A 14,436-nucleotide genomic window follows, 5' to 3' on the forward strand; every position below is an offset into this window, starting at 1 on the left:
TTTAGGGGTTGCAGCCAGCAGGCGAGGGACTTGGAGGCCCGGTCAGTGCCCACCTTGCTGCCCATGGAGACTCCCTGGGCAGCCTTTGCATAGTGACCAGTTGACTGGCCTTGGCCTGACCAAGGACCCAAGTTGGGGAGAGGCCCAGCCACTGCCCTAAGGCTCCAGAAAGGGGAACGCAGAAGGCATTGGGGGCCCTAGGAGTGAGCTGAGGGACCCCTTGGACCCATCCGAGGGCCCAGCCCATGGTGCGAGCTGGCGAGGCGGGCAGAGCCGCAGAGGCCTCCCCACAAGGAGCAGACAGAGCCCAGGTCAAGGTGGTCCTCCAGAGTCCACAAAGGAAAGAGGCGAGACAACGTAAGAACAGGTGGTTGTAGAAAACCCACTCAGTCCGTGACAGAACATCAGACGCGGGGGTGCAAAGTGCCAAAGTCCTTGATGAACCAGCTCTGGGCCAAGTACCTCTGCAGGAGGCAGGGGACGGGTCCAGGGTCGCCCGGCACGGGGGCCTGCGGGAGCCTGTGTGGCCAGCCACATGGCCTGGGGACGCCTGCGTCCAGCCAGGGCTGAGGCCCCAGGCCAGAGCCCCCTTCCCCCCAGCACCCGAGAAGCCCAGCCTGGACGCTGGGGTCACTAAGTGAGGTACACGGGTTGATTCCCTGGATGGGCTGCCCCTTCTGCCCTCGCAAGGGGCTGGTGGCCAGCCACCAGTCCCAAGGCCTAGTGGAGGGGCTATGGGGGTGTGTAGGGGGGACCCAACTAGCAGGTCGGTGTCTGGGGCAATAAAGGTGGGGACACAAAGTGACATGGGCCCCGGGGACAGGAGCACAAGATGACATGGGCCCCCAGGGCTGAGGGGCACAAGGTGACACAGGCCCAGGGGACAGGGGTGCACAAGGTGACATGGAGCCTTGAGAATGATTTGTGACGTGAGCAACGCAGGCACCCGAGGAAAGTCACCTGAAGACATGGGTCCCGCATGGGGTGAGGAGTACGAGACCATGCAGCACCTCCGGGGGAGGGGGAACGTGGGGCTTCAGAAGACTCAGTGCTGGCGTCCCGCCCCGGTCCTGGGGTTAGGGGCCACTCTGAAGAGGGCAGGGCAGGCTGCTGGGGCTCCAGGAGCACCTGGGTACCAAGTTTCTTGGGAAATGGGCCAGGCAGCCCGGCAGGGTGATGGGGGCACGGGCGGGGGTCCCGCCACTTCCCGGCCGGCCCCACCCTAGCTCTCCTCCAGATGGAGGCTGATGAACTCCTGGATGCACCTGCGGTACTGGAGCTCCGTGGGGCTACTGCCCGCCAGGGGGCCCGGCTGGCCCGGGGGTGCCTCGGCCTCGCGCATCTCCTCCGCCATGCGCGCGAGACGGAGCCTGCGGGAAGTGCAAAGTGAGGGAGCCGCCTGGGCCCCACGGAGCCGCGCCCCCATGGCGCCCCGCCCTCACGGCGTCCTAGCTCACAGAGTGACAATGTCGGCGTTTGCCTCCTGGATTGCGATGCTCAGAGGGTCTTGCTGCTCGTGGTCCAAGGCGTGCTGGTCGGCACCCCGCTTCAAGAACAGGCAGACCTGTCTGAGGGGCGGAGGGAGCGAGTCGGGGCGGGCCCTGGTGACCGGCCGTGGGCGACCAGCCCCACCCGCGAGCGGAGCACCCACGACTCACCCTGTGCGGCCCAGGAGCGTGGCGTGGTGCAGGGGCGCGCGGCCCCGACTGTCTCTTTGGTTCACGTCCGCTCCGTTTTGCAGGAGGAATTCACAAACGATCAAGGAGCCCTGGGGAGCCGGGGCAGTTCAGACTGATGGAGGACGCCCCCTGGGAGGCCCCCACCCCCAGCCAGGACAGAGCCAGTCTCCAAGGGAGGACTAGGGGACCTGCATACACGCCACAAGAGCGGGCTTGACGCCCAAGTGTCAGCGTGCACCTGTGTCCTGCGCGCAGCCCCAGCCCCACTCACCCCCAGCACCGCCTGTACCAATGGCGTCTTGCCCTCGTCCTCCGCGTCTGCCCAGTTGACCTCGGCCCCGTGGGCCAGCGCCGCAGCCAGCGCAGGAAGGTCGCGGGTGCGCGCCGCACGGTGCGCCAGTAGACCCGGGTGCAGCTCACGCACATCCGCCAGCCCCCAGGCCTCTGCCTCCCCGTCCGCCTCACCGCTGGACTCCTCCGACTCTGCACCCTCTGGGAGGAGGGGGCGGTCAGGAGCAGAGACCTAGCCCGAAGTAAGGGAGGGGAAGGGCTGGGGAGGGACTTCGGCAGAGGTGGGGAGGTGCGCACCCACCCTCCTCAGTGACACTGTCGACCACGGAGCCCGCGCCGAAAGCCAGGATGTCCGAGCTGCCGTCGGAGCTGCCCCCTAAGCCACTGTCGCTGCTCAGACCTGCGGGGTCCGTGGGCAGAGGGGGTCCTGAGCGTGCCTGACTCCTCCCAGAGCTCTGGGGGAAGCCGGAGCCCCACCCATTCTCCAGGCGATGTCCCCAGGGCAGGACTAGCCCCCACTCGGAGGCAGAGATGAGCTCTGCCCAGGATGGGAGGAAGGGGGATAAAACAAGTAACAGCTCCAAGGAGCCAAGGGCAGCCCCACGTGGTCGCCCACCCTCTAGCAGGTCAGCCCTAGCAGGATGGGCGGGCATGTGCAGGCTGTGGGCATTCAGCCCTGTTTGTGATCGAGCCATGCTGGGTGGTCACTGTCCAGTGATGGGGTCTCGACCAAGCCCTGGAGATGCGCCCTAGGAACTCTCCTCAAGGGCAGGCCTGGCAGAAGGGCCCCAGGCTCAGGGACGGTGCGGCAGCGCCCTCTGCTGCCCATGGTCACCCCTGACATCCCCACCAGCGCTGCCAATTCCTGGCCCTGGTCCATGCCTTCTGCCCACACTGCCTGGGGGGCTCCACACACGCCCCAGGCCAGTGAGTGCTGATAAACCATCAGCAGGCAGCCCTCGGGGGAGAGCCCCGACCTGTAGCATTTGCGCTCTAACTCCAAGAGGAGTGGGAAAGAGGTGCACAGTTGTCTCTCATGAGCTTGGCTCCATCACCCAGCTGTCCAAGCCATCAGCACACACATGCACACGCACACGCCCATAACACCATGTACACAGTCACACACACACCTGTGTGCACACAGCACACAATCACTCCAGGTTTACGACCTCTGCCTCCAAGTCAGTCCAGCCTTAGCCCTGCTTGACTCCCAATTCTCCACACCACCAGGCCACTGTCCCATGACACCACCTGTGCAGCCCAGTCCCTCCGGCAAGGAAAGCCTGTCCCACCCATCCCCGAGCAAATGGGCATGGCAGTCCACTGTCGTCCACTCTCCCGGTGAGCCAAGCCTGGCCCAGCTCTGCTGCCAGGGGTGGGCTGAGGGGTGGGCAGCAGGGGGCTGGGGCCCTCACAGCACTTACTGCGTGGACCCGCCGCAGCAGCCCCTGCGTCAAAATAGGAGAAGAGGGAGTCCAGCTCATCAGGGCAGAAAAGGGAATCCCGGCGGAACCTCCGCTCCATGGCGCCTGAGCGAGGCAGGGAGCTGGTCACGGGTCACGGGAGCGCCCCTGAGCCCTGCCTCCTGCCCCACCCTGCCCTCCCTGGGGTCTGGGGCTTGGAAGCTCATCCCTGCTGGAGCCCTCTCCCCACACCTGCCCAGGTGTGTGAGCTGAAGTGCAGCCTGCAGGCAGCCTGCCCACCTGAGCACAGAGCAGCCACGGAGGGCAGGACAGGCTCCATCCGGACCTTGCGGCGGGTGTTAGGGGCACGGGGGGAGCTGTGGTGGCGCTGGCACTTCTGCGCCCGCCAGCGTCGCGGGGCCTCCCGGGACGGTGCAGAGGGCAGCTTCCGCAGGAACTTCTTTTCCACGTACTTGTCCTTGATCCAGGCCTCCTTGTCCTGCCTGGACCAGGGGTGGACATGAGGCTGCACTCACGGGCTGGGGCTCCCCAAGTCTGTCCCTGCTGCCCCCACCTCACCTGGGGCTGCTGGCCGAGGGCTTCCTGCTGCCCGGCCCCTCACACTGGGCCTCATAAATCTGGTTCACGGTGCTGTTCCCAAGCTCACACATCAGCTAGCAGGACACAGGGTGTGCGGTCTCAGCCCCAGCTCTGACACCCCCAGCATGCACACCCACTCCTGCCACCAACCCTCCCTCCCCAGCGCTGGCGGTTGCAATGGCCCCATACACACACCTTCAGCAGCTCTGGCTCCCATGAGTCCAGAGTCAGGGACCGCACCTTGGAGCAGTGGACACCCAGGCTCCTGGACAGTGGGGAGGCAGAGGTGAGTCAGGGCATGGCTCAGCCCCAGCGCCCCAGTCCGGCGTGCCCAGTGGGCCCACCTGTGGATGCCCGAGCACTCGATGCAGAGCAGCACGCCCAGGTTGATGCTGGCCCAGCGGGGGTCCAGCTGGCCGCAGTCGCCACACTGGCCATTGCCAGCCACACTCTGCACGCGCTGCAGCACGCTCTCGCCCCTGACGCCGCGCTCCCGGGGGTCCGTGGTGGAGTCAATGCTGCTTGTGGATGGGGATGCTGTGCGGTCCAGCCTCTGGGGATGGTGTGAGGGGCCACTCAGCCCTCCAGGAGCTCCAGCCTCAGTTTCCCCAGCAGGCCCTCTCTTCCTCCCCAGCCACAGGTGCCAGCACAGGCTGGGGCCCCAGAAGCAAAGCCCACACTCACAATGCACATACACGCTCGAATGCAAACACAATGCCCACGCATGCATGCTCACACGCACACACAATGCACACACACGCTCACATGCAGCCTGCAGGGGCCCTGTGCACACACGTGGCAGGTGCTGGAGGGCCACACCTCGCTGTAGCAGCTGTCTGGGCTCTCCCGGTAGGCGGAGGCGATGCTGGCTTGCACAGCTTGAACCCAGGCCTGCCGCAGCTTCTCTGAATCAGCCTGCAGCATGCAGCTCCTGGAGGGAGGGGACCATCAGGCTGGGCACGCAGGGGCTCCCTCTCCAGCCCCGCCCGGGCTGGGCCTCCTCACTTGGTGGGTGACACGACCTCAAAGCAGAACCTCCGCTCGATGTCTTCACATGGCTTCACAGAGCACAGGCGGAGGTCGTCCACCACCACGGTCAGCACGTCCTGCAGGCAGCACACTGTGGCCCTTGCGCTCAGCACCAGGCCCCGACCACCCATGTATTGCTTCACCATAGAGACTCAAACTGTCTGAGACCCAAGTGCTCTCTGCCCCTGACCACTTAGGCTGTCGTGCCCCAGTGTCCTCAGCCCTGTGCAAATCCCACTAACCAGCCCACCCAGGGCCCAAGTGGGGAGGGCCCAGGTGGGGAGGGGCCCTGAGCGCACCTTCAGCTTCTTCTGGTAGACCAGCTGGCTATTCTGGATGGAGAACCAGCGCCTGGGCAGATGGATGGGCCAGGAGGTCAGGCGGGGCCGCCCCTCCCCGCCCCTCCCCGCCCCCCGTCTGCCCTACTGTCCCCCCGAGGGGAAGGCCCTCCCTCACCGGTTCCACGTCTTGAAGGCGTTGCTGGCCCTCTTGAAGAGGTAGCCCTCCATCACCACCCCGCTGGGAGCGTCCACGTCAAACTCTGCTTTGGGCTCATCGTAGGAGAAGTCCTGGGGGTGGTCGGAGCCAGGCTCCAGTGAGTGCCCACCCTGGCAGTGAGGACACTGCGCCCTCCCAGGGTACCCCAGAGCCAAGGTGGAAGTGGGGCACTGCTCTTCATAGCCATTTCCTGACCTGAGCAAGGCCCCAGCCCAAAAACCCCTGGGGGCAGATGCCTTTCCTCACTGCTGGGGCCCTTAGAGCCCCAGCCCCCACCCCAGCCTTGTAGGCACAGCAAGCTCTGGGATCAGGAAGGAAGCTGCCTCCCCCATCCTGAGCCCCCCATTCATGTCGCCAGCTGGGCCTGCTCTGCCGGCCTGACAGAGCTCCATTCACGCGGGCTGGGGAGACACTGAGTGTTGTCCTGTGTGTCCGGCGGTGGGAGAGCAGGCCCAGCCACCTGCTCCCCTGGCTGAGAGGGGGCAGGAAGGGACAGCTGCTGCTGCTCCCACGGGGGATGCGTCCTGGCTCAGCCTGTGTCCTTGCTGGTGCCAGCCGCCGCTTACATCGAAGTGCCCACAGGTGCCTGGGGAGCTCTGAGGCCGCTGGGAGGTGTCCTTGGTGCTGAAGTGCCGCAGGGCGGGGAGAGGGCAGAGGCCCCGCCTGCTTGGTCCTCCTCTCCCCTCCTACCTCCCCCCCAGGGTGGACGCCCACTCACCTGCAGCAGCGTCTGCAGGGTGGACCGAGCAGAAGGGGGTGGGAGGAAGGAGAGAGCGCCGTGAGTGACAGCTCTGCCTCCCTCCGCCCCCTCCCCCAGGCTCTCAGTGGTCCTGAAATAGCAGCTCCCGCCTGCAGCCCACCCCTGCCCTGGGCAGCGTGGGGGCAACCGCCTGGCAAGTGAGCAAAGAGGCCCCAGTAGAAGCCAGCGACTGAGGCCCCAGAGGTTACCAGTGGCCTTGAAGGAAGGGGATCCCGGGTCCCAGCTCCAGCCCCAGCACCTGTGCACGGAAGGGACTACAAGCCCTTTGCCCACCCAGCCCTGGCCTCTAAGTGACAGCAAAGCCGCCCCTCCTGCTCCATGTGTCGACACCCCTAAGGACAGCGACCCCTGCAGAGTGGGCAGGGCTGGGGGAAGGGACGGAGTACGTGTATGTGTCAGTGGGCCTCCCAGGTCAGTGGTAGGGAGAGGAATGGGGGGTGGTAGCCTCTTGGGGTCTCCCCCATGAAGGGAAGTTGGGGCCGCAGGACCTCACCCGCTGCTGGATGGCAGCGTGCCTATGCTCCATCTCCCGCTTCTCCACTGCTGAGTCGATCACCAGCTGGTCCAGCTGTGGGAGCATCAGGGAGGTAAAGGGACCCCGAGACCCTGGCCCACGTGCCACCCCTCCCGGCAGGCTCACCTCTGCTGCCAGCTTCTTCATGTAGGGGTCCAGCTGGTGCAGCAGGCTGTAGCCTTGCTGGAAGAAGCTGTACTGGGCGTGCATGAAGGACAGCATCTGCAGGTGGGCACAGGTGAGCCCGGGGGGCCTAGACCAGTGCCCCAGGCCTAGCATACCTGCTGCACACACGTGTGCTCAAGGGCAGCCCCGCCCGCCCTCACCAGGCACTCACAGAATCCAAGATCTCAAACTTCTTCTTGGCCTGGAGAACGTTGATCTGCCAGGGGAGGGGTGAGCAGATGAAGGGTGTCAGGGCCCAGGGAGCCTACGGTACCTTGCCACAGAATGCACTCGCGCTGCTTGGGGTTCCCTGAGACCCTCGGCTCATCTTCAGCGCCCTGCACTTGTGCCAGCTCCCTCCTCCCACAGTCCTGTAAGTTGGGTCCCTCTCATGGGAAAAGCCAGGAATTCTCACCCCTGCTCCAATCCCTCTATCCTCCCTCAGCAAGGTCTTCCAGGCCTCCATCCCTGCAGCCTGTAGTCCACGCTGGTCCTAGCCCCACCTCTGGGCCTTTTCCTGCCCCCTCTATGTCTCTTCCCAAGATCTGACAAGGCAGGTTTTCTGGAGCCAGAGGCGCCCCTGAGGACGCCAGCTGTGTGTTGTCAGGAACACCTCCCGCCCACTCCAGGACCCGCCCACTCTGCGACACGCCCACTCCAGGACCCGCCCAGTCGGTACGCAGTGGCCTACCTGCAGCACGTAGTCCAGCGCCAGGTGGCGGAAGCACTTGCGGGTCAGGGTCAGCGCACCTGTGGCCTCCTCCACCTCGTGGGGCCGGTGCCGCGGAGCCTGGGCATTCCTCACCAGGGCCAGCTCCAAGTCCTCCCGCACTTTGTCAAACTGCTTCTTGGTCTCCTTGAACTTCCGCACATCCCTGGGGGCGGCCGGTGGCAGGTCAGGGGGGCCAGGCAGGGGGAATTGGAGCCTCCCTCCCTCCCCCCCCCGACTCTCACGCTCCTGGGGAGGGCCTCCCTTCCAGGCCTCCCTGCCTGCATCCCCTGTGTCCGACGACCTGGCTCTGCCGTCCCCCTCCAGGCGCCAGGACATCCTTGTCCTTCAGCACCTCACACCCAGTATTGGTCCAGCCTGGGGTGACGCCCGGACTCCAGACTCAAGTACTCAACTTCACCACGACCTTTCCACTCAGAGGTCCCCAAGGCACCCCAAGGGCACACACAGATGCAGAGCTGAGACCTCCTCACATCTCCCCTGAGTCTTCCCAGGGCCTCGCCCTCACTCCTCGCCTGAGGCCATTTCCACTGTCCTCAGTGTTCCCTGACCCTGCATCCTACCCCAGCCCTGTGCCACCTCCAAGCCTTTGCCCTTGCTGAGCCGGGGGCCTTAGGGAACCACAAGCAGAGCCTTGAGACCTTGGGCCAAGGTCGTCCTGAGCAGGCCTTAGGACCCCACAAGTCTAGGAGAGCTGTGTCTGCTCCCGACTCCAGCAGAACTGGCACCATGAATCCCTCCCGGGCTGGGAAAGGCCAGGCCTCTAGGGCTCTGAGGGCCTTGGGGCCACTCACTCTTTGACGAAGTTGTGGAGCTGCTGCCGCACGGACCTCTGGGCCTGGTCAAATAGGATCTGGGGCCGAGGGAGAATGGGGGATTACAGGTCTGTCCCCACATGACCCCACAGGCCAGGCCCCTGTCCTCCACCAGGTAAGAACCTGGAAAAGCCCCTCCAGCCCTGCCTGTCCCCAGCTGGTCATCCCCACAGAGCCGCCTCACAGAGTCCAGAGGAGTGGGTGTGGCCCCCAGGCCTGGGCTGGCGCCCAGAGGCGACAGCTGTGACCACCTGCCCATCTCCCCTCCTGGCTCTGTGACAGACTAGAGGCCAAAGCTGTGCCAGATGGCCCCTCCTACGGCCCCATCCCACACTGGCCCGGACAGGACAGGCACACACAGGGCACCTGGTGACACCCAGTGCCTTCTGGCCCTGCGAGGCCACCTTGAGGATGACCAGCCCTGCAGTAGGAAGGGTCAGGCCCAAGCTGTAGCTCCTGAGGGACCTGGCCTGGGGAGTGGGAGGTTGCGGTGGTTGTCGGGAACTGGAGGGCTCCCCACAGCACTGGTTGGACCCAGAATCAGACCCCCACATGGGGGGAGGGCTGGACCCTATCTGGAAGCAGACAGACAGGGCAGGATGAGCTGTTCTGAGCTGGTTTATTTCAGAACTTCCCCTGCGGGGTGTGGGGCCCTTGTTTAGTCTGGGACTCTAGTTCCCAGGCCACGTCCCACCACCCACGTGTGCCTTGGGCCCTGTTCCATGTGATCTAGACCCATCCCGGGTAGCAGCGAGGTCGGGAGTCACCCAGGAGCCGTGGGTCAGCTTGGGAGATGTGTCCGGAGACCGCTGCCTGGTTAGTCCTCTCCCACCCTGAGACCCCACTGCCCTCAGCCCTCCACACTGTCGGCCCTCACTGGGGACACAGCAGAGCACCTCATGATGTCCCCCCACCCTACAGACTGGAGGAGCTAAAACGTGGCCTCCCGCAAAGCCTGCCCCTCCAGCCAGCTCAGCTTCCTCGGAGCCAGCCCAGCGAGCTGTCCAGGCTGGGCGGGGCCTGCGGGGACCCAGTGGGCGTAACCTGGGGTGGGATCCTGGGATGGGGAAGCAGAGGACAGGCCCTCACACACCCCCACCGGCCAGGGCTCACCATGTGGTAGTTGACCATCTCCTGCAGGCTGTCTCCAAACCTCTGTAGACATTCCTGAGGGAGCAGGTGGAAAGGACGCCTCACTCAGATGGCCAGCACCTCCCCAGCCACAAGCCACAGAGCCACCCCTGCTCCCAGGCTCTCGGCACCCGTGCCTGCCCCTGACTAGAGTTCAGAGATCAGCTGCCCCCTCACCGAGATGACAGGGTCACCCTGGCATTGCTGAGACAGGTCTCGGACACCGCTCACGAAAAGCCTGTTCGTTGTGACGTAGACCTTGCCAGCCTCGATCATTCCGCTGCACAGCTTGACCAGCTGCAGATAGGATGAAGGGGCAATACTCACACGGCCTGCCTGTGCCAGCCCTCACCACAGCCCGGAGGCTGGGGTGGCCAGAATGCAACTCAGGGCCCATCAGTACCCAGGACACAGTTGCCCTGAGCAGCCTGAGGCTAGGGAGGGACCACCCCTGCGTGCCTTCCATCCCCAGCCCGCTGGGTGCTAGGAGGACAGCGTGGTGCCACCTGGGCCTCAGCTCCAGAGCAGGAGATGGGAGTGGCACCGGGAAGCCCAAGCAGAGAACCCAGGGCTGGGTGGGCATGTGGTCCTGGCCAGTGAGGGGGCTCAGGGATGCTGCCCCACTTCCCACCATGTCTCCACCTTCTGCCCCCACCCCAGTCACTCAGAGGCACAGCCCCCAGCAGCTGTCCCCCGCCCCAAAGACTCAGCTATAGGGAACTCACCGAGGCCCATTCCCACCTGAGGGGAGACCCGGGACAGACCCATGTGCACCTGGGTCAGGCATGGGAGGCAGAGCGGGGGAGAGTGGGGGACACAGACCCCCCTCGTGCGGGGGACACAGGTGGCTGGGAGCAGGGCAGAGCGGCACGCACCCCAGCCCTCACCTTGTCCAGTTTGGCCTCTATCTCCACCACATCTGTCTCCACCTCATCGATGGTCGCCCTGCAACAGGGATCAGGCAAGGCGGCTGGGGGTCAGCCTGCAGCCAGCACCAGGCCACGGTCTTCACCTCCTTGAGGGGAGGCCCACCTGCTGCCCATTCCCCTTAGAAAGGCCAGGAAATGGAGGCTGGGAGAGGGGGCCACCGCCCTGGGAGGAGGAAGCAGCACAGGGACCCAGGCCCAGCTAGCTCTGCAGCCACCCAGCGCCCACCACAGCCCCAGGCAGGAAGAGGCCCAGTTAGCTGGAACGCCCCATGTGGGGTCTGGCTGCTGTGGCCCTGGGTAAGGGAGGTCAGACAAGGCCCTGAGGACGGAGAGAGGAGCTGGAGCCCCAGGGCAGGTGCACACACTTATGGAGACAGGCCACCCTCCTGCCCAGCCCCCACCTCTCTTCAGGGCCCAGAGCTGACCCCAGACCCCACTGGTCCCCCACTTCAGCCTGGCGCCTGCGGCCCCTGGAGCAAATTTGTGTCAGCTGGAGTCCCAAGCACAGAATGGCTGCTGTCTCTGATCCCCACCACCCCCACACACATGAGATCGGGGCTCCCCCAGCCTCAAAGCACAGAATGGCACAGTCTGCCAGAGAGAGGGGGTGGGTCAGGCTTAGGAGGAGCCCACTCCCCTGGGCAGCCTGACAATGGGCTGTGTTGGGAAGGGGAGAGTTAACGCATGACATCACCAGAGAAGGCAGAGGCAGATGGATCAGGCACGTGACACCCCCCTGCTCCGGGAACAGGAAATAGGGAAACTGGGCCAGGACCTGGTGCCCCCCCAACCCACTCAGCTGGTAAGCTGGGCCCATCTGGTCTCCTGGGGACAAGGGACAACAGGAATGGAGTTTAGGCCAGGGGTGAGATGCAGGCGGCCAGGGACAGGTCTTGGGAGGGGTCAGGTCTAGGTAGGCCAGCAGGGGGAGGGGCATGTTCCCGGGTTTCCCAGGCCTGGGGGGTGGGGCCTCGTCTCTCACGTGGGGTGCAGCCCAGCTAGATCCCCACTAGGAGCTGTGGGGGGGCGCCCGGCTGCCACCTAGTAAGGTCCCCACCAGCCACTCTGGCTGGACAGGGGCTTCTCTGGGCAACCCCCACCACTTGAGCAGGGGCTCCAGGAACGGCTGCTTAGACTGGAGGTGCCCGGCAGCCCACCCCACACTGCCTGGAGGTGTGACCTTAGGTACGGCTGACTGAGGGGGCTGGGGCCCCCGAGGACCTTGATGGCTGCTGTAGCCTCTCCCTCCCCCTCGGAGGGTCTCAGGGGAGGGAAGGACCACCCACCCAGGAGAAGGCTCTATAGAGGGGGACAAGTCCTGAAGTCCCCGCTACCCCAAGTGCCCTGGGCAGTTATATGGAGAGCTGCCACCCTTGGGCCTGGGTGTCTGGTCCCTGGAAAGCGGTAAAGGGGTCTGCACCAGGAGCCAGTGTGCCAGCTCCCCCCTCCCCAGCCCCTAGGAACCCAGGCCTCTTGTCCTGCCCTCCCTCCAGGATTTCCTCAGCAGTTAGGAGGATGGGGAGGAGGGAGAGGCCAGCTGCCCCCACCCAAAGCCATGACTCAGCGCCTGAGGCCCCACCCAGGGGAGGGGGCACCAAGAACAAGGGGTAGGCAGAGGCCCCAAGCCTGTCTGGAAGAATCTGGACCACCCCCCAGCCATGTGCTCTCCCCAGACCAAGAACATACAGGCAGGGTCCCCCTTCCCAGGGCCGGGACCACTTGGCCCTGCATCAGTTGTCGCTGACCACATCCTCCTGGCCGGCCCCACCCTGCCCCGCCCCAGGCCTGGCTGCCAGGAAGCCCAGTTACATCTTCCGTGGCACCTGAGGGTGGGTGAACGGACAGGGGGAGCTCAGCGAGGCCTCAAAGCCCCCATGAAGTCTCAACCCAACCCTGAAGCCCAGAGTGCAGCTTCTGTGGCCCAGGGTCGGGTGAATCCACTCAGCCCCTCCCCTCACAGGGCTGGCATTTTCACAGGGCAGCCCCTCCCTGCCAGAGGAAGCATAGAAAAGCCACCGCACCCACTGCGGGAGCCACAGAGTAGGCTGGTGGGAGGGAAGGCCTAGAGGTGAATGGGGCCCCAGCACCCCCAGTCTGACCAGGCAAGGAGGGCCTGCATCCCTCAATGCAAGGGGAGGGGGAGCATGAGGCTTCTGAGTGAGAAGCCAGGGCAGGACTAGGGGTCCTCAGCGATGACCAAGCTCCCTGCTGAGACCCTGGCCACACCTTGCCCCCTGCCTGGGTCCTGGATGGCAGTGGGCAGGGGTGGGGTCCCAGCACCTCACGGGTGTCTGAGTTACTCACACCCCCTCCCTCAATCAGTGAGCAACAGGATGGGAGAACACAGAGGATTGCCCCCCCACCCTCCTGCCCAGGGCCTGGGGCCACTCTCGGACCAACCAGACCTCTCAGCCCCAGCTCCCCCAGACCTTTGCTGCTCACTCCCTTGTGAAGCAGTTGTGCAAGGGGCTGGCTCCAGGGAGCTGGGGGGGAGGGGCAGAGCACCGGTACACCCACACACAGGCCCTCTGCTGGTACAGCCCAGAGACCCAGCACGCACACGCATGACCAAGCACACCTGTGCACAGAGGCACAGCACACATGCTCTTGTGCAATCAAGTGTGCATGCATGCGGTGGCACGGTGCACATACACACACAGGTGTGCAGAGACGTGTGCCCAGTGTTGGATATGCACAAAGTAACATGCATGCTTAGTGTCAACACTCACATGAGCATGAGTACAGTATGTACAGTATGTGTACGGTTCACACCGAGAAGTGACCTAGGCACACGCGTGATGCACCCATCACTGGTCTACGCACGTTCATCAAGCATGCCAGCACACGGGTGCAGCTCACCCACACATTCACACCCAGGGTCTGGCCCCCAGGGAGGGTGCCAATGGACAGCTCACTGTGCGCCTGGCACACAGGAGGTGCTCCGCTAAGGCCCATGTGCACACATTGTGAACCGTGGCGCCCGCCTGCACTCCCAGGAAGGACCGAACACAGACCCAGGGCCAGCCACAGCCCAGAACCTCGCAGCCAGTCTGCTCAGCCCAGCCCCCAATCCTCCAGGCTCCTAGGTCACCCCTGCCAAGCAGCCAGCCCCAGGCCCTACACGTGGCTCCAGCTGCCTGTCCCCCGTGCACTGCTTTGGGCACACCGACCAAGACAGACTCCAGGGACTGACATCCCACGCTCCCAGACAACCCTGGCTGGAGCGGGACTTGCAGTGCGGGGAAGGGTCTCAGCCCTGTACAGGTGACTAGCACGAAGGTGCAGACACAAAGCGGGGATGGACACTCCCACAGAGAGGTGGCCGTGCCGGCGACAGCCCCGCCCCCGCGCGCGCGCCCTCCGCTCGAGGTGACCAGCACAAGGGGCATCTTTTGTTCCAGCCCCTCGGCCAGGGCGCTGCGGGTTTTGTCCCATGCCGGCTCCTTCAGCTCCCGACACCGGCTTCCGCGCGGAGCACAAAGGCGGCACCGACGCCCCTGCCCCGCGCCCCTCCCCCGGCCGCCCGGGTGCCCCGAGGGGGCGGCGACCCTGGCGACCACAAAGGGCGCGCCCCGCGGACGCACCTGAACCGCGGCGAGTCCTTGATGCACTCCTCGAACTCCACGGTCATGGCTGCGGTGGCGCTCGGCGCTCACTGGCACGAGGACCGCGGCGTCCCGAGCGGCATCCTCGGCCGGCCCGGCCCGCTCGTCCGCCCGCCCGCCCGCGCCGCGCTCCGCGCCCGCCCGCCTCGGAATGAGGCCGCCGCGCAGCTGCCCCGCCCCGCCTGTCACCGCCGGGGAGCGTCGCTAAAGTCCGCGGCCCGCGCTCGCCGTGCGCTGTCACAGCTAGGGAGCGTCGCCAAATGCTGCTCCTTGCGGCCGCAGGCACT

The 14,436-nt window shown here is 65.3% G+C and overlaps 1 protein-coding gene across 4 annotated transcripts; it reads right to left on the reverse strand.

Annotated features, from left to right (window-relative positions):
* Positions 1 to 1,187: 1,187 nt before the first annotated feature.
* On the reverse strand, positions 1,188 to 14,310 carry ACAP3 (ArfGAP with coiled-coil, ankyrin repeat and PH domains 3). Of its 4 annotated transcripts, none has more exons than XM_033113729.1 (24): positions 14,129 to 14,310; positions 10,503 to 10,560; positions 9,793 to 9,912; positions 9,598 to 9,651; positions 8,464 to 8,522; positions 7,631 to 7,814; positions 7,112 to 7,156; positions 6,901 to 6,996; positions 6,754 to 6,828; positions 6,219 to 6,230; positions 5,459 to 5,571; positions 5,302 to 5,353; positions 4,979 to 5,079; positions 4,793 to 4,904; positions 4,318 to 4,526; positions 4,169 to 4,238; positions 3,953 to 4,047; positions 3,674 to 3,876; positions 3,395 to 3,499; positions 2,272 to 2,379; positions 1,951 to 2,171; positions 1,659 to 1,768; positions 1,458 to 1,568; positions 1,188 to 1,370 (listed from the first exon to the last, which is right to left on the reverse strand). In XM_033113729.1, the coding sequence occupies exons 1-24, from the start codon at positions 14,173 to 14,175 to the stop codon at positions 1,223 to 1,225; spliced, it is 2,508 nt and encodes an 835-aa protein (XP_032969620.1). In that variant the 5' UTR covers positions 14,176 to 14,310; the 3' UTR covers positions 1,188 to 1,222. The 4 variants fall into 4 exon arrangements, 3 of the variants coding, with proteins under 3 accessions (XP_032969620.1, XP_032969621.1, XP_032969622.1); XM_033113730.1 differs by having other exon boundaries at positions 2,272 to 2,370; positions 14,129 to 14,309; XR_004423812.1 differs by having other exon boundaries at positions 1,229 to 1,370; positions 1,458 to 1,564.
* Positions 14,311 to 14,436: the final 126 nt, after the last annotated feature.

The sequence above is a fragment of the Rhinolophus ferrumequinum genome, chromosome 9 (assembly GCF_004115265.2).
Source record: "Rhinolophus ferrumequinum isolate MPI-CBG mRhiFer1 chromosome 9, mRhiFer1_v1.p, whole genome shotgun sequence".
NCBI classification, from domain to species: domain Eukaryota; kingdom Metazoa; phylum Chordata; class Mammalia; order Chiroptera; family Rhinolophidae; genus Rhinolophus; species Rhinolophus ferrumequinum.